At 47.6% G+C, this 21,515-nt stretch overlaps 1 protein-coding gene across 1 annotated transcript; it reads right to left on the reverse strand.

The window, feature by feature from the left end:
* Positions 1 to 6,402: 6,402 nt before the first annotated feature.
* LOC130481063 (angiopoietin-related protein 7-like) lies at positions 6,403 to 21,265 on the reverse strand. The gene is made up of 6 exons (XM_056853719.1): positions 20,870 to 21,265; positions 15,747 to 15,969; positions 10,398 to 10,535; positions 8,845 to 9,061; positions 7,335 to 7,530; positions 6,403 to 6,549 (listed from the first exon to the last, which is right to left on the reverse strand). Exons 1-6 carry the CDS (start codon positions 21,263 to 21,265, stop codon positions 6,403 to 6,405), a joined length of 1,317 nt encoding a protein of 438 aa, XP_056709697.1.
* Positions 21,266 to 21,515: the final 250 nt, after the last annotated feature.

The raw sequence follows: 21,515 nt of genomic DNA on the forward strand, positions 1-21,515 counted from the left end.
CAGCGACCTTGATGTGTCGTCAGGCTGAACAGCCGAAAAACCAAGTGGAAACCTAGCCCAGCATGAGAAGACCTAGAATCAAACCTTTCTCTCCTTGATGTGCTAATTAATTTTCCTTTGCCGTGAGCTTTTATATCAGGGGAGCATTGAAAACGTGACTCTTCCCACGGAGGGCCCATTTCACAACTTCAGGAGTCTACCACTTCGTTCAGGCTCAAGTGCCATTTTGAAGCTGGCTCTGCCTGGTGAAGAGTATTTATTTATTTATACCCTGCCTTCATCCTCGATGGGGACCCCGAACTCCAATATCGTTGCCTCCTTCCATTTGATCACCACAACAACCCTGTAAGGTAGTTTAGGCTGAGGGAGAGTGACTGGCTCACATACAGAATCCTACACCATATGAAGTCCTGTAATGTCTTACCACAGGGTCATTTCTCAATGAAGTGACTTATCCTGGGCTGTATCTCCATGGTAAAGATTTCCTTCTGAAACAGAGACCGCCAAAGACAAGAATGACGAATTGGGTTTGGGGTAAACATGGAATGATTCTCTGTGGATACACAGTGGCATGGCTCTATCTGCTGGCATCCTTATGGTGAAAGGCCCATATTGCTTGCACTTAGGGTTGCCAGCCTCCAGGTACTAGCTGGAGATCTCCTGCTATTATGACTGATCTCCAGCCAATAGAGATCAGTTCATTGGTTCTTGTAGGTTATCCGGGCTGTGTAACCGTGGTCTTGGAATTTTCTTTCCTGACGTTTCGCCAGCAACTGTGGCAGGCATCTTCAGACTCTGAAGATGCCTGCCACAGTTGCTGGCGAAACGTCAGGAAAGAAAATTCCAAGACCACGGTTACACAGCCCGGATAACCTACAAGAACCAATGAACTCTGACCGTGAAAGCCTTCGACAATATTTAGAGATCAGTTCACCTGGAGAAAATGGCTGCTTTGGCAATTGGACTCTATGGCATTGAAGTTCCCCCCTCCCCAAACTCCGCCCTCCTCAGGCTGCACCCCAAAAATCTCCCACTGGTGGTAGAGGTACCTGGCAACCCTATTTGCATTGGAAGTTATGGATAAGGATTCTAGAGCCTAGAGCAAGAAAAAGACCAGAGTCTAGGGTTGCCAACCTCCAGGTAATAGCAGAAGATCTCCTGCTATTACAACTGATCTCCAGCCAATAGAGATCAGTTCACCTGGAGAAAATGGCCGCCTTGGCTATTAGACTCTATGGCATTTAAGTCCCTCCCCTCCCAAAACCCACCTTCCTCAGGCGTCGCCCCAAAAATCTCCAGCCAATAGCAAAGAGGGACCTGGCAACCCTATCAGAGTCTCACAGGATTACAGTCCTTAGCCGGAGGGTCTAGGCTTTCGGATAGTTCTGCCACCATGTGGTGAGATGGATGTTTTGCCTTGTTCTAAGGGAGGGGGGATAATTGTCTGTCTTAGTATAGAAGTCTGTAGTTTGTCCCCAAGTGCTTCTGAAATATATTTATAGAGCAGAGCACCATTTACTTTGGAAAATTATATTTTCTTCTGAGCTCATAGGAACTGCTGTGATTCTATTGTCCTTATGGACTTTGGAGCACATCTTTGTATTTTTGTAAAGAAGTTTAATCAAATTCTACTTTTATGGAACAAATCAGTATTACACTGTGACCCTTTGGCAAACTTACACTTGGGCACTCGGAGGTAGATTTTAGATAATGAAAAGGGGGATTGCCCCTTTCAGCTGAAGTCCTCCAACGCCTCTCATGCTATATCTGGGGCCAGGGCTCAGGGTGGGTCTGTGGTTCAGTGGTAAGGCATCTACTTGGCACACACAAGGTCCCAGGTTCAATCCCCAGCATCTCCAGCCAAAAAGATAAGATGATTTGAAAGACCTCTACCTGCAACCCTTGAGAGCCACTGTCAGTTGGCATTGTTTACTCCCCACAATCCAGGATTAACATGATTGTCTGAATGCTTTGGCAAAACCACCCCAGGATGGCTTTATTCTAGAACTATGCTCTTTAAAGGTGTCATGTCGAAAGATGGAATTGGAATTGAACCCAACAGTCTCTAGATGGCAGCAGAATCCAACCTAAACGGAGTTACCCCTATGTAAGTCCATTTATTGCCTTGTTAATTTCTCAATGCAGCCAATGTGTAAAGAAGGCAGTGTAAGTTCTTTGATGCTCTGCCATGAGTATCGCGAATTGCCATAAGACCTATAACGGAGACCTGCTCACTGACGAAGAAGCAGTCTCTTTGGCAAAATGCACACTAATCTAGAGGTGGCGTCTGGATGTTGGACTCCACCGGGTTTCGTTCGAATTACTTCTCTAACTCAAGAAAATCTCTAGGCGGGGCACGGGGCTCCATGCTTCCCCACCAACTGCATTGGAATCATTTTTGAATTATCTTGACAGCACGTCTTCACAGTGGTTCCTATTGGAGAGACTTTTGTTATGTGTGTGTTGAGTTTTGTTTGTATATTAATTCCACTTGTATATAATTTCATTTAGGCAATAGGTTTTAGGATTATGTAATGACTTAATTACATGTTATAGTGGTGTTATACTCCAGAGTAAAATTGATAGTGATATTGAATTTGAGCCTTGTGCTGTTGTTTGTTGTTAACTATTTGATTATTCAGCATAGGTATATTTTGTATTATTAGTACCTGGAGTTTGGCAACCCTACATGAGGGCCTAACTATATGTTACATGCAAACGTGATGATTGTAGTAGAGCACTGATGGCTTTAGGAAAGGAAAGGAGCTTTTAGATGGAGCCATTTTGTGCAGTGAGATGCAGTCTGCTCTAGCTCCCTCCAGCAATCCCTTGGAAAAGCAGCTGCTGCAGACATCTTGGAAGTCCTTGACTCTTGCAGTGGAAAAACCAAATGGGAAGGCCCTGCAAACTTTTAGAAAGATATCCTGATTTTTAAATTTTCCCCATGCATATAGAAAGCATTGTACCTCTGTGATGCGGAGGTCATGTAGATTCCCGTTCCGTCATTAAAAAAATGAATTTGACAATGGCTCCAATTTAATGTTTAAAATAGAATGGCATCAAGGACCAATATTTAGAAGTACAACTATACAGGGGTCTTGTAGATCTCAACCACTTATTTGTGCATTGTTCCTTTAACTCAAAGCCTCCCACACCTACAAAAATTTAGTATCAGATTTGTAGGGTTTTTTTGGGGGGTTGTTCCTTGAGCTTTGCCTCTGAAACCCCAGATAACAGCCTGCCTTTAATCAGCTTTGGCTGATTTTAAGAACATAAGAAAGGCCCTGCTGGATCAGACCAAGGCCCATCAAGTCCAGCCGTCTGTTCACTCAGTGGCCAACCAGGTGCCTACAGGGAGCCCACAAACAAGACGACTGCAGCAGCACCATCCTGCCTGTGTTCCACCACACCGATTATAATAGGCATGCTCCTCTGATACTAGAGAGAATAGGTATGCAGCATGACCAGTATCCATTCTAACTAATAACCATGAATACCCCTCTCCTCCATGAATATGTCCACTCCCCTCTTAAAGCCCTCCAAGCTGGCAGCCATCACCACATCCTGGGGCAGGGAGTTCCACAATTTAACTATGCGTTGTGTGAAAAAATATTTCCTTTTATCTGTTTTGAATCTCTTGCTCTCCAGCTTTAGTAGATGACCCCGTGTTCTAGTATTATGGGAGAGGGAGAAAAACCTCTCCCTGTCCACTCTCTCCAAATAATGCATAATTTTATAGACCTCTATCATGTCTCCCCTTAGCCGCCTTCTTTCCAAGCTAAACAGCCCTAAGCTATAAGGAGGCCTGTAGTGTCATCCACTACTAAAATGTATGGATGCAGCAACTGTCACCCAGATTAGGCTAATGAGCATTGGGGGTGGGGGTCGGGGGCGGGTTCCTGCAAAAAAAAATGCTGGAAATTTTAGTTGGGTTCCCTTTAAACCTGGATGCAAAGCAAACTGGAGGTTGCAAATTGCCCAGTAGTTACCCTCTGCCAGGATCTGGTGCTCTGTCCCCCTGCTGACGTTTTTTGTGCCTTTTGTGGGCTTTTGTTCCCCCATAAGAGGAATTTAGATGCCATCTTTACAATAATCTTAGATAGTTTTAGCTACTCTGGATTTTAATTATTAATGTCTTGTGTTTATGATTGATTTTGAATGACTTATTTATATGGTTGTGAGCTGCCCCAAGCCTGCCCTGGTGTGAGGGAGGAGGCCAAAGAACTCAAATAAAATAAAATACAGGAACAAAAATAAAAGCACACCATCAATTTTATTAGGATAAAGAAAGGATCCGGACAAACATTTTAAGTGAATCTTTTAAATCCGTGTGAACGGACCGATGGGTCGTCCCCAGTGCAAGTGAGGCTGAGCCAGCCGGGCCTCCTTATGGCATTTGAACTTGCTGCAAGGCTGCCAAGAGCCACTAGCGGGGGCCCAGTCCGAGATTCCCTATGACCACCCAGCCATACCAGATGCAAACAGATTGTATAATTTATCCAGATTATGGGCATGATCATGGTCCCCAAATTCTGTCCCCTAGATCCCCCTTTTCTGTGGCCCTGCTTTTCTGCTTTTTTTTTTTTTTAGGGGAGGGACCATGGCTCAGTGGTAGAGCATCTGCTTGGCATGCAGAAGGTTCCAGGTTTGTTTCCCGGCATCTCCAGTTAAAGGGACTAGGCAAGTAAGTGGTGGGAAAGACCTCTGTCTGAGACCCTGGAGAGCTGCTGCCAGTCTGGGTAGACAGTACTGACTTTGATGGGCCAAGGGTCTGATTCAGTATAAGGCAGCTTCATGTGTTCTGAAGCTATATCCCCATGTACAACTTGTTGGGAGACTTTGAAAGAGTTTGACAGTTATAGAAGTAATAGCATCGAAGGCAGCAGAAGGGGTAGAGGAAGAGAACCAACAGGTCAGAACCCAGCTGTATCAATAGCTCCCTGCTCTGAAGATGTCCCTGCTACCGACAGCCTGATGCTCTGAAGAGTCTACAAGATTCCAGCTACTGGTCCTTTCAGCTCATCTGGAATAAGTCCCTGGTCTCAGTTCTTCCTTCCTTCCTCCTAGGCAAGGATGCGGTTTTTGCAGAAGCAGATCTAGCCTTCAGCACCTGGTATTTCCAGGTGATCGCCCATCCAAGTACTAACCAGGCCTGCTTAGCAAGGGGACAATCAATACCCGTGGGGGGACTGCCCACAGCCATAAGTGGTGTCTCTTTTCCCCCTGTACAGCAGTTCCTCTTGCCTGCTAGCAGAAGGCGCTGGAAAATCCTCAGGGCTAGACAAACAAGCATTACTGCACACACATATTTGCTAACCTAAAAGGGGGATTTCTGAATCTGGCATTACAGTCACTCCCAGCCTTCTTCCAGCAGAGGGCAGCACTATGCTACCTCAAGCTCATGGCTCTCAGCGATCCCACAATATATCAATATTTTAAGACCCACGATTTTGCCGCTTCTTGTATTCCAACCAGCAGGCCTCCCCAGACAGAACTGGAAGCAACATTTCCCAAGAAACCATAATTTCCTCTGGGTCTCAGGTTGACAGTTCACATCCATTAGTACATCAGTTTCAGAGAGAGCTCCAATTACTTCCCTCCCTCCAAACAACTTTGGTATCCTGAATGCCAGAAGACCAGAGGGCAAGAGGGGGGTAGCAGAGTCAAATGGCGGTTCGAGGATCAGTACGGGGCTGTTCCAGGTCTGGGTCCAAAGTCAGTATCAGAAGCAAAGTCCAAATGCCAAGTCAAAGTTCCTTCCAAGGTCAAGGCCACAAACGTCTCAGGTATCAGAAACCACATGGTGTGGTAATAAGTTGTTCCCACACTGGCCTGGATGCAAGTCCCTGCTTAAATAGGCCTAGGGTGAACCAGCTGTTGCTTGTTCCTCTGACTCAGCATTCCCTGCTGGGTGCAGCTCATTAGCCTCATCACTGGCAGCAGGGAGTGCTCTTCATTGGGCTTGCAGAGTAGCACTCCTTCTATGCTCGTGTAGGAGTGCTCTGAACCTTTGGCGCCTCTGCTCCAGTGGCATTGGGGGGCCCTCTGACACAGGTGGGTCCCCTGCTCTGTGTGGTTGTAGGCATGGGTGGAATTCATCTGTCTGTGGCTGCTCAGGCTTCTGCTATTTCTCCTTTCCACTGCCTGCTGCTTCAAGGTTCTCCTCATCTGAGGAAGCCTCAGCAGGCTGCCCCATGACAACTGGTGAGAACATGCATCTGTGAGAACTTTCACAGACCTTGGTCTGTGCACTGATGTCTACTTGGTTCACGTGGCTGGCTGGCAAGAGATGCCACATCTCAGTGTTACCTGACAGATCATAACTTAGTCATTGGCTCCCGCTGGAGCTTTTAACCCAACTGAGGTGAAACACACATGCACAAAAAAAAAATCCCAATTTCTTCACGGGGAGAGATGTGGACGGAACGTGCGGGGCCGGATCATCATAGTAACCTTCCGGAGGGAATAATAATCCGTGTCTTTCCACGTGTACCAAACCATCCCATCAGGTCCTAGGATCTTGCGGTTTTTCAAGGAGTATCTGCCACCCTGTGAGAAGAGTAGGGGTTTAGAGGAGAAAACAAGGAGTAAATTAAGAATTCTCTAAAAGTGGTTCCGTCCAGCCTCTCACCCCAACATCATCCTCATTCTTAGGTAACCTCCCTATAGAATCCAAGAACCAGAAGGCCTCCAGCAAGCGCTGGCCTAGATTTCTACCCTGCACAACTTGCGATCAACAAAACCAGAAAAAGAGACACTTCGTGGAAGAAGTAAGTGGGCATCTGGAAACACATCCGTGGGCACAATGGCGCCCATTGGCACCATGTTGGGGATCACTGGGCTTGGGTGTTGGACTAGGCCTGAGGAGGCCCAGGTTCAAAACTCCCTCTTGTGATGACATACGTGGAGTGAGTGACCTTGAGCTCATCGTTCTCTCAGCCTAACTTCCCTCATAATATTGCTGTGAGGATAAAACAGGAAGAAAGAACCATGTGCACCACTTGGAATTCTTAGAGAAAGGGTGGGGATAAAACTGTAATAGATAAATTCTGGTCAGCTTCATTTTGGGAGATGGCTGTAAAGTACGGTTGCCAACCTCCAGGTAGTAGCTGGAGATCTCCTGCTATTACAAATGATCTCCAGCTGATAAGAGATCAGTTCACCTGGAGAAAATGGCCGCTTTGGCAATTGGACTCTATGGCATTGAAGTCCCTCCTTTCCCCAAACCCCGCCCTCCTCAGGCTCTGCCCCAAAACCTCCCACCGGTGGCAAAGAGGGACCTGGCAACTCTACTGTAAAGGCTGTGTGGGTCAGGGTCAACCGCTGGACCTTACCTTATAATAAACTCCATTGAGGTTGGAGAAGAAGCACTGGTGATACCACCAGCCTCCTTGGGAAATGGCGGCACAGATGTTCCCAGAATCGGGTGTGCTGAAGCTCCTTTTGTTATGGTACCAGGCAAAGGAATCCTCTACTGTCCCGCTAAAGCCTTCTACATGCAAGCGGTAATAGTTTGTTTCATCCTCAATGCTGTGAAACAATAGTCAACATGTCAGGAATGGTCTTCAGATGGGATTCCCAAGACAAAGCAGCTTTGGAGGCGATATGCAATGTGGGGGGCAGGAGTTTGAATTTTTTATACATTTTAAAGCTATTCATTTTTTATTTTACAATATCACAATCATAATGGATGCAAAAATACAGAAAAAAACACACAAGAAAAAACATAGATACAAAAAAATAGAAAATACAAAAACCTGAAAATCAGTCATATAATGTAAATAACACTGTGATTACTACCACCCATAAAGTTGATCTTACATGCTTAAACCAATATATTTGATAACTGCCATCCTTAACATCATTGATAAACCCAAATAACTACCCTTAGGGAGCTTGAATTTTCGTCCCCCAGGCATAGCAAATGTAGAAATGCTGTGTTGAGCTATGACAGGTACTTTGCATTCAGATCACCTCCGAAACCATCCCATGTCACAAACGTCCCAAAAACAATCATAAGCATGACTAGAACTCCTTATCTTATCCTTTGACTGACACCATCATGACGGGAGGAAAGTCTTCTTGTGCCAGGAGACTGTAAGAGCAGCACCCCTTTCCTGATTATCCAGCCAATGAGTGGTGCTCACGTGAAGTAAGGATGTGCCGTTCTCCGCTGTGGCTTTATCAAGGGGCAAGGACTGTAGTTTAGGGCACTATTTATTGTATGCATTATCTAATATACCACATTGTTTTCTAATTTCTGAAATCCAGTTTTCGTATTTCTTATGCGACATGCCCTGACCTGGATGGTCTAGGCTAGCCTGCTCTTGTCAGATCTTGAACGCCAAGCATGGTTAGCCCTGGTTAGTATTTGAACGGGAGACTGACAAGAAAGTCCCGGGTCGCTACACAGAGGCAGGCAACGGCAAACCACCTCTGTTTGTCTCTTGCCTTGTAAACCCTATGGGGTCACCTAAGTCGGCTGTGCCTTAATGGCACTTTAAACCCACACATGTCATATACTGTTATTGTACAGCTTATACTGTTCCTGTTGCATTGCTTAATTTTTTTAATAATCCGGTTTGAGTCTCCATGAGAAAGGTGGACTATAAATAAATAAATAAATGTAGGGGACGCACAGAAGCATCTTCAATATGTGGGGATTTAGGTCCAATAAATGCAGATTTTGTTTCCTCAGCTCACGGCAGGTGGTGCTATTGCCTCAGTTAACTTTCTGGAAAGAAAGTTCTGGAGTCCAGAAAGCGACTTTAATGGTAGCTTCTGAAAAGGGGTCTTTGCTGGCGGGTTGCCCTACGCAGTTGACCCGGCCTTGTCCGTCCATACCTGAAGAGTTGGTAGAAGGCATGCTTGTGTTTGTTATTCCAGTCTTCCAGATCGATGCGGAGGGAGTAGTCCCCTTGGTTGGTGATCTTGTGAATGTTTTCATTGCCCATCCAGAATTCACCGTTCAAATCGCCAAACCCATCCTTGTACTCATTCCACGTCCGGTTAAAGTTGACTGTACCATCTTGCCGTCGCTGGATGACTGTCCAACCTCCACCTGCCAAGGATTTAGTCAGTTTGTGGAATTTCTAACCTGCCTCCACCCCAAGCTCATGGGTCAGGAACACCATTGAACGCCAGAGCCAGTGTGGGTGTGGTGGTTTATTCATTTATTTATTTCAATTCATTTATACCCCTCTTTATCCCTAACAGGGAGCCAAAACAGCTTACATCATTCTTCTCACCTCCATTTTATCCACACAACAACCCTGTGAGGTAGGTAAGGCAGAGAGGATGTGACTGGCCCAAGGTCACCCAGTGAGCTTCCATGGCACAAGTAGGGATTCGAACCTGGATCTGCCAGATACTAGTCCAACAGTCTTAACCACTATGCCACACTGACTCTCAGAGATCAAATACAGGACTAGCACTGAGGAGGTCTGGGTGCAAATCCCCTCATGGCCACAGGGTTGCCAACCTCCAGGCGGGGCCTGGAGATCTCCCAGAATCAGAAATTATCTCCAGAGTACAGGGATAACCTCCCCTGGAGAAAAGGCTTCTTTGGAGGATAGACTCTATGTCATTATACTGCACTGAAGTCCCTCCCCAAACCCCACCCTTCCCAGGCTCCACCCCTAAAATCTCCAGTTATTTCACAACCCAGAGTTGGCAACTCTAGTTCACTGGGTGGTCATGGGCTGGTCACTCTTTTGATCCTTTCTACTGAGTCCAGTCATTGGCCCATCTAGTCTTGTCTTTCCTGTCAGGAGCGGCTATAGAGATCCAGTTTAGCAGGGATGCCATGGCTTGAGCCTGGGACTGTTTGAATGCGAAGCAAATGCTCCACCACTAAGGAATGGGCCCTCTTCATCTCTCAGCCCACCCCTCAGGACTAAGATGGGGGCAAATTCCATCCTGAGCCCCTTGGAGAAAGTCTGGGATTCAAATATGATACATTTGGATCAAAGTATTAAAGGAAAGCCATGGAAAACTTAGGGAGTAGAGTGGGGAAATGAGGAAAGTTCTGCTGGCCGGCTTAAAAACCAGCTGCATTCCTCATTCTCCCCCTCTTTAACATTTAGTATCCATTTTCTCATGTGATGGCTTTGTGCATTTCTCCCCTTCTCACCCATCCGCACCATCAGCTGCTGCTCGTGGGGAAACAATCAGTGGCATGATGACCAAACGCAAGGCAAGATGTTTCAGAAGGAAAGGGGAGAGCAAGAGACCCAGGTCTTCCCTCATTCACACATGTCACGGACCGGGGGCTTCAATCATGTGTGAACCACCCTGAAGCCAGGTGGAGTCCTTCTGAGCAGAAATGTTTGACCAACCTCCCAGGAAAGCGCCTGTCAGGATTCTCACTTAGGAAGTCCCATGGCCTCCGACCGTACCTTCCACATCCATCTCGCACAGCACTTCAATTGGCAGCCCCTCCACGGATGGCATAATGCTGTAGACGCCGGAGCGGCGAACTCCATTGTAGTATATGGAGGCACAGTCAATGGGGCAGTTCTTGGCATGCCTCACATCTGAGAAAGAGACCAGCTGCATGAAACTAGGCCAGAGATTTGGGGCTGATTGCTCCTCCCTTAACTAAAAAAACCTATATTGAGCATATAAAGTGGCCCTACATCAAATCAGAGCATTGCTCCATTCAGACTAGCATTGCCTGGCAGAAGCTCTCTAGGGGCTCAAGCAGAGAAAGCCAGGGGAAAGCTAGGAAAAAGCAGGTTAAAGTGTGGATTTCACTGCCAAAGGGTGTTGTGATGACCACAAGAATAAATGGCTTTGAAAGGGGATTAGATAAATTCATGGAGGATAGGTCTATCAGTGGATACTAGCCATGGTGACTAAAGGGAACCTCCACATTCAGAGGCAGTAAACCTCTGAATCCCAGTGCCAGGAGGCAACATCAGGGGAAGGCATTATGCCCTGTTGTTGGCCCTTCAGAATAACTGGTTGGCCAGTGTGTGCGACAAGATGCTGGACTAGAGGGACCACTGGTTTAATCCAGCTAGGGTCATCTTATATTCTTATGGGTTGTGGCTTAGTGGTGGTGAAGAAGAAGAAGAAGAGGAGTTGGTTTTTATATGCCAACTTTCTTGACCACTTAAGGAAGAATCAAACCGACTTACAATCACCTTCCCTCCCCCTCCCCACAACAGACACCCTGCAAGGTAGGTGGGGCTGAGAGAGCACTAAGAGAGCTGTGACTAGCTCAAGGTCACCCAGCTGGCTTCATGTATCAGAGCGGGGAAACCAACCCAGTTCACCAGATTAGCGTCCACCACTCATGTGGAGGAGTGGGGAATAAAACCCGGTTCTCCAGGTTAGAGTCCACTGCTCTTAACCACTACACCATGCTGCCAAGCATCTGCTTGACATGCAGAAAGTCCCAGGTTCAATCCCTGGCATGTCCAGTAAAAAGCATCAGGTGGTATGATGTGAAAGTCCTCTGCCCGAGACCCTGGATAGATGCTACCAGTCAGAGTAGACAATGCTGACATTTATAGGCCAATATAAGGCATGTTTGGGGAGGGAAGGAAAGATGGTATAGCCCGATCTCGTCAGATCGTGGAAGCTAAGCAGGGTTGGTACTTGGAAAGGAGACCTCTAATGAAAACTCTGCAATGGCAAACCACTTCTGCTTAATCACTAAGAATCATAGAATCACAGAATCATACAGTCAGAAGGGGCCATGCAGGCCATCTAGTCCAGCCCCCTGCTCGATGCAGGATCAGCTTAGAGCATCCTTGACAAGTGTTTTTCCAGCCTCTCCTTAAGAACTGCCAGTGAGGGGGGAGCTCCCCACCTCCCTAGGGAGCTGATTCCACTGCTGAACTAGTCTTACTGTAAAAAAATAAGTTTTCCTAATTCCCTAACTTGCCTTGAAAGCCCTTTGCTGGGATTGCCATTAAGTCAGCTGCGAATTGATGGCACTTTACACATAAGGTAGCTTCATTGTTCAAGTGTCTTTCTGAGGATCTCCACCAGAGATCCTTGAATGCAGGAGGTCAGGGATTGAACCTGGGCCCTTTGGTTTCTAAAGCATGCACTCGGCTACTGAGCCTAAATGAATGACTTATGCACATGGGCCTTTCCTAGGTGCAGAATCAGTATTGATTTAGCTGTGAGCATGCACAGCTTCAGTGCCTTGGGGTGCCAGCCTGACAGACGTGGTCTTTTTGAAAGACAGCCCTAAGAGGCCATGACCAGCTGGCTTAAAGGATTGCCAGCCAAATGGGCATGCTTTCCTTTCTGCCAACGTCAGAGGTTCAGGCTGGATTTGGGTTAGTGGGTGAAAGTCTTGAGGAGCTGATCCCATTTTGTGGATCGGTGTCAAGAGCTCTGTTCATCTGGAAAGAGGGTCCCATAGGAATCTTTTGCTGGAGAGGACCAAGGTAGGGTTCCCAGGTCCCTCTTCACCACCGGTGGGAGGTTTTTGGGGCAGAGCCTGAGGAGGGCAGGGTTTGGGGAGGGAAGAGACTTCAATGCCATAGAGTCCAATTGGCAAAGCGGCCATTTTCTCCAGGTGAACTGATCTCTATCGGCTGGAGATCAGTTGTAATAGCAGGAGATCTCCAGCTACTACCTGGAGGTTGGCAACCCTAGACCAAGGACTGAATGAAGGTGAAGCTTCTCAGCATGTCTAGGTGTGGGAAGCATCGGCAAAGTCACCCAGTGTGGAAATAGGCCCTCATTGACAGGACCAGGCTCTCTTTCCATGCTGACTCTCTCTCTTCCTGTTCAAATCCCTCCTCAGAGACAGCCTTTTCCATGAAGACTTCACATTTCCCTCCTTGGTCCCAAACTCCAGTTGTAACAGAGCCTAAGAATGCACAATTGCCTTTGCTCGTGTTCAGCCTTTCTCCCCTTCCCTTGCCTGTTGTTTCTCCTGCTCTGGAGGTGTCAGCTGGAAGCTCCTTGGGGCACAGTCCTGGCTCTTTTGCTCATGTTATTCTTTTTATTTTATTTTATTTCTACCCTGCACCTTTCCTGGCAAAGTGCTGTAAAGTGCTGTGTTCAGAGAGATGTCCATTCAAACCTGTCAACTACACAGGGTGCAGGTGGGAGGCCTTTAGTTTGTAGCATGAAACATTCCCCCCTTGCCTATCATCTTCTTTTTTTAAACACTCAGACTGATGAAGAGTTCTGGTGCACACTTTGTTGTGTCATTTTGGTTGCTCTTAATAAAAGTTTAATCAATAGTATTCATACCTTGAAGCTCTAGAACAGGGGTGTCAAACATATATCCCCCGGACCGGATCTGGCCCTTGAGAGCTCTTATCTGGCCCACGAGCCAGATGAGGCAGCCACCCCCCAGTCCCGATCTGGGCTGGGGAGGCATGGTGTGGCCCGACCGAATGACATTTATGTCATATCCAGCCCTCGTAACAAATGAGTTCGACACTCCTGCTGTAGAAGGTTTAGATTATGAACCTCTCGAACGTTTAGGTCTGAAGCTGCAGAATGTTTAGGTCATGAATAAGGATGTGAACTTTCTAGAAATGTTGATGCTATGTAGAAAATACATTTGGTTTGTTTGTTTTTTTTATTTCCTGAATATCCCTACTATTTTCCTGGGCTTTTACACCTCTCGTCATGCACGGTATTGATAGGTTAGAGAGATAAATCCCCAATATCTTCGTTTTGGTTGCATTTGCAAAGACCCAAGGTGTCTCCAGCCTGCTTTTCCACTGTAGAAAAAGAGAAAAGAAGGGTCCCCTTTGTCCACCAAAAAGGCTTTCCTGAGAATCATGTGCAAAGGCAAGTAGACTGCAGAGGAGAATTAGGCGAGACTGAATGGGAAAGCTGGTTGGATACTCCAACCCACTCATCACCACATACAGGTTATGCTGTAGGGATCACTGGAGAGTAAGCAGGGTGTTCTTTTGTGGTACTCACATCTGTAGAGTAGCCAGATGTGGAGTTGCTCTGACCCCGAGACTCAGAAATCAGAGCCTGGAGGACTGGGCAGGGTGCTGCCTGGATGGAGCCCAGTGAGACAGGGCAGAGCTGAATGCAACCTAGCTGGGCTGGCCGGCCTCAGGGGATAGTAGGGAGATGGGGGTGGAAAGTGTTGTCGAGTTGAAGCCAACTTTTGGCGACCCTGTAGGGTTTTCAAGGCAAGAGATGAACAGAGGTGGTTTGCCATTGCGTGCCTCTGCATAGCAACCCTGGACTTCCTTGGTGGTCTCCCATCCATATGCTAACCAGGGCCAGCCTTGCTTAGCTTCCGAGATCAGGCTAGTCGCAAAAGCTCCTGTCGAGCCAATCAGTCAATTCCCTGCCTTCCCCCTTTGGTTCTGGCCCCAAACCCTGACATTTTGCTCCTTCCCTTGGAGACTATGGGGCCAGGACCTAGCAACCCTACAGCCCAAAGCTCCAGGAGAAGTATACGTTTGAAATTTGGCAAGGGTGGGGGCAGGAGGGAGTGCTCAGCAAGGTTCCCTCAATCAGAGATGGGAGCTTTCAGCCCCCTGCAGAGATCTTTGTCAGATAAAAGCTTGCGCACATTTAAGCATCTTGGCTAAACAAGGGTCCTTTCTAACAGGCTCGTAATCCTGCTTTTCTGGGCATGAAATTCTTTGTGTGTCATTCTGATTTCATTTGGGCTGAAGTCAGGCTCTGGAGGAGAGGGGCTAGCTTGGTCAGAAGGAGACTACTTGTGGGAGTTGGGGCCCATGGGGGTACAATTCAATAAGCTGGACATATGAAACCGCCTGACACCCAACCAGCCTGTTGGTTCGGTGAGCCCTGAGCTGTCTCCCCTGGCCAGTGGTGGCTTTCCAAAGTATTCGCTAGCAGACAGCCTTCAAAATACAGATGCAAGCAACTGACTGTGAGATTTTCTGCAGGGGGAAAGCAGGTCTCGATCACTCAGCCACAAGGAGAAGGTAGACATGTAGAGAGGTGGTTTGGAACTGTATTTAGAGGAAGCAGATCTTCTTTCAGGAGAAAGGTGTTCAGAATGTTTGGGTGGGTGGGGAAGGGGGCAGAGGCCTGGCGCAGGGGTCTGCAACCTATAGTTATGACTCCAGAGCCAAATGTGGCTCTTTAGGAAAGAAAAGGGAATCTTTACGTTAAGGCATAGTGGCGGGGTGGGTGGGATACTGGAAGAACCAGTATGGGAAGGGAATGGCACGAAAAGTTTATGGGACTAGGGATGGTTTCCCATTGCCTACCTCTGTGTAGCAAGCAACCCTGGAGTTTCTTGGTGGTCTCCCATCCAAATACTGAGTAGGGCCAACCCTGTTTAGCTCCTGAGATATGACAAAATCAGGCTAGCCTGAGCTATCCAGGTGAGGGCCTACTAAATCATACCACTTGTCTATTTACCACAGCATTGTCTGCTGTGATTGAAGAAGAAGAAGAGTTGGTTTTTATATGCCGACTTCCTCTACCACTTAAGCAAGAATCAAACTGGCTTACAATCACACAACAGACACCCTGTGAGGTAGGTGGGGCTGAGAGAGCTGTGACTAGCCCAAGGCCACCCAGCTGGCTTCATGTGTAGGAGTGGGGAATCAAGCCCAGTTCTCCAGATCAGAGTTCACCACTCCAAACCACTGCTCTTAACCACTACACCACGCTGGCAGTAATCTTGAGGGTCTCAGCAGTGGGGGCTCTTTCCTGTCTGCTAGATAAAAGCCTTCAACTGGATATTGAGCCCAGGAGCATCAGCATGCCAAGCACTGCAGGCTCCTCCCTGTGAGAGCTTCCAGGGCCAGAAATCTCACCTGGACGGTGCATCTCCTGCTGCTGCCGCATCTGTGCAGGGACCAGGCAGCTGGGGTTGTGCCGCACCCACTCCACCAGCAGAGAGAAGTTGTGCACCTGGGCCTGGATGTCGTGCAGCAATGTGGCTTGCCTGTGCTGCACGGTAATGACCTCCAGGGATTGCTGCTCCAGATCCTGGACTCGCTGCTCCACGGAGGAATTCCGGCTAGCCTTCTCTTCATGCTTTAGAGGAGGAAGGAGATCAGGTGTTAAAGCAGGGGGTGGTTGGAGAGAGGCGGTGGGCTGAGCTTCGAGATTTTGCTACCACACCACCTTCATCTTCCTTAAAAACCCTTATTTCTTCAGTGCAGAAGGGTGCTCAGGAGCTTAAAAATACTGTACCTTTTCAAATTCGACTTTAAAAAGTACCCCAACTGGCAGGCCATCTCAGGAAACCAGAACTGTACCTCTGAAAACTAGGTATCCTCACTAGATACTAGTGATAAGCAGCCATGTTCCATAGAGAACTCACAACTAACCAGTGATCCACTTGGAGCATGGAGATCAAGCCATGGTACAGGTCAGGATTATTCCAGGCAGCCTTGCATCAAGGCACTAATCAAACTCAGAACAGTTTATGGTCAGCAAAGTCCCGTAATGTACTTTGAAAGCATTATTATGGGTATCTGAAACTTTTTTTTTCCATTGTTTCTATTTTTTTGTAACAGGTCAGTCCATTCCTGCCTCCTCAGAAGCTTTCCAGCTGCAAAAGAAACATTATTTTAAAAAAAACCACAAAAATAGAAAATCAGCGAAAAATGCCCCCCCCCCAATAGTGCTTGTTGGGGCTACGCCAGCAAAACCTCTGACCAGCAAAACAGTTGGTGTAGCAGTGCCACAGCGTGAAGGGGCGTTCCCGGGCCAAAAGGGGTTAGAAAGTTGTCTGAAGGCATCTCTGCCCCCAGGAACGTCTCCCAGGACCCCAGCATGGAAAGATACATTGGGACAATGGTGGCGGGAGGCATCGCCGGTGCCCGAGTGCCATGCGGCTGTGGGTGTCCAGGGGAACAGTTTGCACAGCGCAAGTGGCACAGACACTGGTGCAGGGGTCACGCTGGTTCCTGTGTAGCTCTGCCCCCCTTCAGGATTGTACACTTAGTCCTATTGCATTGTTTATTGACTGTCTTGTGCTATTTGATTGTCCAGTTTTATGCTGTGTGATCCGCCTTGAGAAAGGCGGGCTGTAAATAAATTTTAAAAATGTATTCCAGCAGAACCTTTCACGAGTCAGACCTCACTTCTTCAGATGCATACAGAGTGCATAAAACTTTTTCAGGCATCGTTATAACCAACTTTCAAGGTAGGAGACCGGGTAAGGTCTGACTTGGGAAAGCTTATGCTGCAATAAATGTGTCAGTCTTTAAGGTGCTGTCAGACTTCTCACTTTTAGTTTTCTGTGATAGACTAACACAGCTACCCCTCTGGAATAATTATGCTGCTCAATGTTATGCCCAGTTAAGGCTTTTGTGGAGCAGAAAGACCCTAATAAAGCCCCCATTTCATTAAAAAAAAGAAATACTGGGAATTACAGCCAATGTTTACAAAAGGGAAAACACATAATGAGAAAATGAGGCTAAAAACTAGTGAGTACAGATTTTTTTAAAAAAACCATAGAAATATAGAGTTGGCAGGGGCCATACAGGCCATCTAGTCCAAACCCCTACTCAGTGCAGGGTCAGCCTAGAGCATCTCTGACAATTGCTTTTTCAGCTGCTGCTTGAAGACTGCCAGTGAGGGGGAGCTCACCACCTCCCTAGGCAGCTGATTCCACTGTTGAATTTGAACTGTAAATTTTTCCCCTACTATCCAGCTGGTACCTTTCTGCCTGCAATTTAAACCCATTATTGCGAGTCCTATCTTCTGCTGCCAACAGGAACAGCTCCCTGCCCTCCTCTGTAAGCCCTTCAAATACTTAAAAAGAGCAATCATGTCCCTTCTCAACCTCCTTCTTCTCCAGACTAAAAATTCCCAAGTCCCTCAGCCTTGTAGGGCTTGGCCTCCAGGCCCTTGACCATCCTCGTCCCTCTCCTCTGCACCCACTCCATTCTGTCCACATCCTTTTTGAAGTGAGGCTTCCAGAACTATGCACAGTACTCCTGCAATCCTTTGGGTCTAAAACATCCCCTTGTTCTTTTAATTGAGAGAACGGATAAATAATCTTAGAACTTTCCACTGCATCATGCCAGAGTAAGATCTACCACCCTTAATGACTCCTCGTATTACCTCTTAGGGTAAGACCAAAAAGGTCCTATTCATATGTATGCAGGAGTGCAGAGGTCCTATTTATATGAAGCTGCCTTTTATCAAGTCAGACCAACAGAGAGCTCGGTTCTGACTGGCAGGGGCTCTCCAGGCAAGAGGCTCCAGTCTTTTGCACTGCCTCCTGCCTGAGATCCTTTTTAAATGAAGATGGCCATGGCTGAACTTGGGACTTTCTGCATGCACGGCAGGTCCTCTGCACCCTCCCTATTTCATTTCAGTGAGGTGTGTACAGGAACAGGTTCTTGGAAGACCGTGCCATCATTTGCTTTTTCTTATTATGATCGTTCCCTGGAGAGCAAATGCTTTAATATAAGCAACTGGTTTTCATGCAGATGAAGAATGCAAAGTGAAGGATCGTGCGGCTGAGCCATCTTCATAAACAAATTTGGAGCTCCCTTTAGTGGCCAAGATTTATGAGGCTTAATAACAACTCCATTTCTTCCCAGAGGGCTGGCCGTTCCTGGGCTCTGCAATTCATCATACAACCTGGAGATCAGCAATTCCAGCTCTTGTTTGTTTCTCTGTTGGGGTGGGATGGGATGTGTGGGTGGGTGGGTGTTTTCTTATGCCATTCCAGTCAGTGATATATTAAAGAACATATTAGAATTCATTTCATTCTTCTCCCTTTCATTCCTTAAACGGACCTACCAAGAAAAGCCATGAGCTATAATGGCTAAGAACCTCGGTGCAGCCCTGCTGGATCAGACCAGTGGCTCGTCCAGTGCAGCATCCTGTTTCACAGTGGCCAAAAAATGTTCCTGGAAGATGAACAAACAAAGTATGGAGGCCAAAGCCTTTCCCTGTTTCTGCGCCACAGCACTGGTATTTGGAGTGCTACTGCCCCTGAACATGGAAGTTTCACTTAGCGATTGAAGCTGATAGCTACTGAAGGACCAGTCCTCCAAGAACTTGTTTAATCCCCTTTTAAAGATAGCTAAAAAATAGTTGTCATCAGTAAATTTTGTGGCAGTTAATGCCACAAGCAGGTTACATTCTGAGTGAAAAATTAGTGTATATCGTGTATATTTAGTGGTTCCCCTCCAACATGAATCATTTGACACTTTCTAACAATGAACCTCATTTGTTGCATTGAGATCCTCTCATCTAGTTTGGAGAGACCCTTCCGGAGCTTCCTGGAGGCTGCTATATTCTCTAGGCTAGGGGTGGGGAACATCAGGCCCGGGGGCCGTTTAAGGCCTGCAAAAGCTTTTGGTCTGGCCCTTTGTGGGTCCTGGCAGATCTCCAACTCAGAAGGATCTAAGACTGGCAATCCGCCCCCTCCCACGGACAGGAATAGCCTCTATTCAAGGCAGATGTGAGTTTGTTTTGCCGAGAAAAGGAACCTTTCCCCCCTTGCAGAAAAGAGTTGTTAACTATGGAGCTGCTAGGACTGCCCAAGAAACTGTGTTAACCCTTTCCCACCTGGGCCATAGAGAAACGTATTCCCTCTACTACAAGAGGGCTGGGGGCGGAAGTGGCGACAGTGGAGGGGTGAAAGGGGGCAGGGCCAGAATGCACAGGGAGGGGCAGTTCTTAGCCAGTGTGTCCTCATTTCATCCCTGCAGGCAGAGGTAGCAGGAGCCGGCTGTAGAATTCGACCCCGACCATGCGGTGCAGGAGCAACTCCGGTGTGTGGCTGGATGGCTACGCCTGGCTGGTGCAGCAGACCATCCTGTGCCACCAGATGGGTGAATGCACCACCGGTTGGATGCCTGCCTGCTTGCCTGTGCACAGGGGGGCAGTGTCATCTGGGGCAGCTGCCTGTTTGGGGCTTGGTTGGCTAAATTTTAAGTTGATAATTTTGTATGACCCGCAAATGATGCTATAAATACCCAATGGCCCTTGGTGGAAAAAAGGTTCCCCACCCCTGCTCTAGGCAACAAACTAGAGATGGATGAAGTTCCTTGTACTTGAGTTGGAAATGGCTTTCCATTTATGGGTGTCATTGCTGATTGCTTATTTTTTAAAAAAAAGAAAACTTTGTGCTTCTTCTCATTCATAGCTTGCTCCAAACTGCTTGTTTTATGCTTTTCACACATTGTGCTGCAACTGCACAATGCTTAATCTCCCTTCCTGGACACCACGTGTCAAGGCCCTTTCAATTATGATCGGTGGCCGGGAGGACAATTCTCCCTCCTTCCCCCATCCTTGTCCCTTCCCTGGCGCTTCACCTGTTTTATCAGTGAGTAAGGTGCACAGTGCTTACTGGTACATGTCCTTCCAAGGATGCCCAACATTAGGATGACAGATGTTCTGAGATTAATGTCATCCTGCTTGCACAAGGACAGGGTAGGAGAGGAGAAGGAAGAGGAGAATAGAGGGGAGAGGAGGAGAGGGGAGGAGGGGACAGGAGAATATACAGGACAGGGGAGGGGAGGGGAGGAGAGGGGAAGAGGAGAAAGGGGAGGAGAAATAATAGAGGGTAGGGAGGAGGGGACAGAACAGTAGAGGGGAAAGGAAAGGAGAGGGAAAGTGGAGAGAGGAGATGGGAGGACAGGAGAAAAGATGGGAGGGGAAGAGACAGGATAGAAAAGGACTTTTTTTTCAGGCTCAGTTGCACCATTGAAACCAGAGGAAATTTCCAGGGGCTGTTCAAAATACATGTGAACATTACACAGTGCTGGAGATTATACACCGAGGTTGTGACGTCTGCATTTCAGCAGTATCGCTCAATCATGCCCCCTCATGGTTCACCTGTTGTAAGTTTCACAGGCATGGGGCTTGTGCAGCTGGGCAACAGGAGCTCATTTACTGGGAGAGGACTTTTCAGAGTAACTTGCCCATTCATGCTGTGGTCACCCCTATGGCTGGTGATGCTTACCTGCAACTCCAGGACCTTGATGCGATGTCGATGGTTCCTCAGCTCTTCTTGGAGCTCAGCGATGAGTTCACGCAGCTCCAGGATCTGCTGCTTCCGCTCCTCGTTCTCGTGGAGCCAATAAGAGACCTCGTCCGTGCAGCGGAACATGTCCGGGCACCTTTGCTGATCCAGCTGTGGCAGGGTGGCTATGATTTTGCACCTCCCATTGGGCAAGAGCTGGTTGGTGTACTCTCCGCACTGGATTAGCCCTGTGTTCCCTTGGTGCCCATCATCACTGCTTATGCCATTGCTGTCGGCTGCCAGGGGTCTCTGCACTGAGTGGTGATTCAGCAGTACGAAGAAGAGGAGAGATTGCATCATCATCCTTTTGGGTCCAAGATGGGTTGAGAGCCACATGGTGCAACCAAGGGACACAAGCCGGGGCCACCTGGGTGGGGTCCCTTATTCAGATGCTGTCCAACACAGAGAAGTCCGTTTGTTGCAAACCACATGCATCGCATTGGCTCAAATCAATGGTGATCAAGCTTATGAATTAATCTGTGGCTGCCACAAAAGGGCACGACTTAAGGAGTTCAGATGAAAAAGAAACCTGCAAACGGTGATCAAGAGAGCAATGAACCTTTAGTATCACTCCCTTCCCACATCC

This window comes from Euleptes europaea, chromosome 7, assembly GCF_029931775.1.
Source record: "Euleptes europaea isolate rEulEur1 chromosome 7, rEulEur1.hap1, whole genome shotgun sequence".
Classification (NCBI taxonomy): domain Eukaryota; kingdom Metazoa; phylum Chordata; class Lepidosauria; order Squamata; family Sphaerodactylidae; genus Euleptes; species Euleptes europaea.

Bases quoted from the DNA above. Each gene is read 5' to 3' on its own strand.
- LOC130481063 (XM_056853719.1), bottom strand. From the start codon at position 21,265: ATGTGGCTCTCAACCCATCTTGGACCCAAAAGGATGATGATGCAATCT. The intron at 10,536-15,746 runs GTGAGATTTCTG...TCTCTTTCTCAG, and splicing joins GCAGGAGATGCACCGTCCAG to ATGTGAGGCATGCCAAGAAC. The intron at 9,062-10,397 runs GTACGGTCGGAG...AATCCTTGGCAG, and splicing joins GTGCGAGATGGATGTGGAAG to GTGGAGGTTGGACAGTCATC.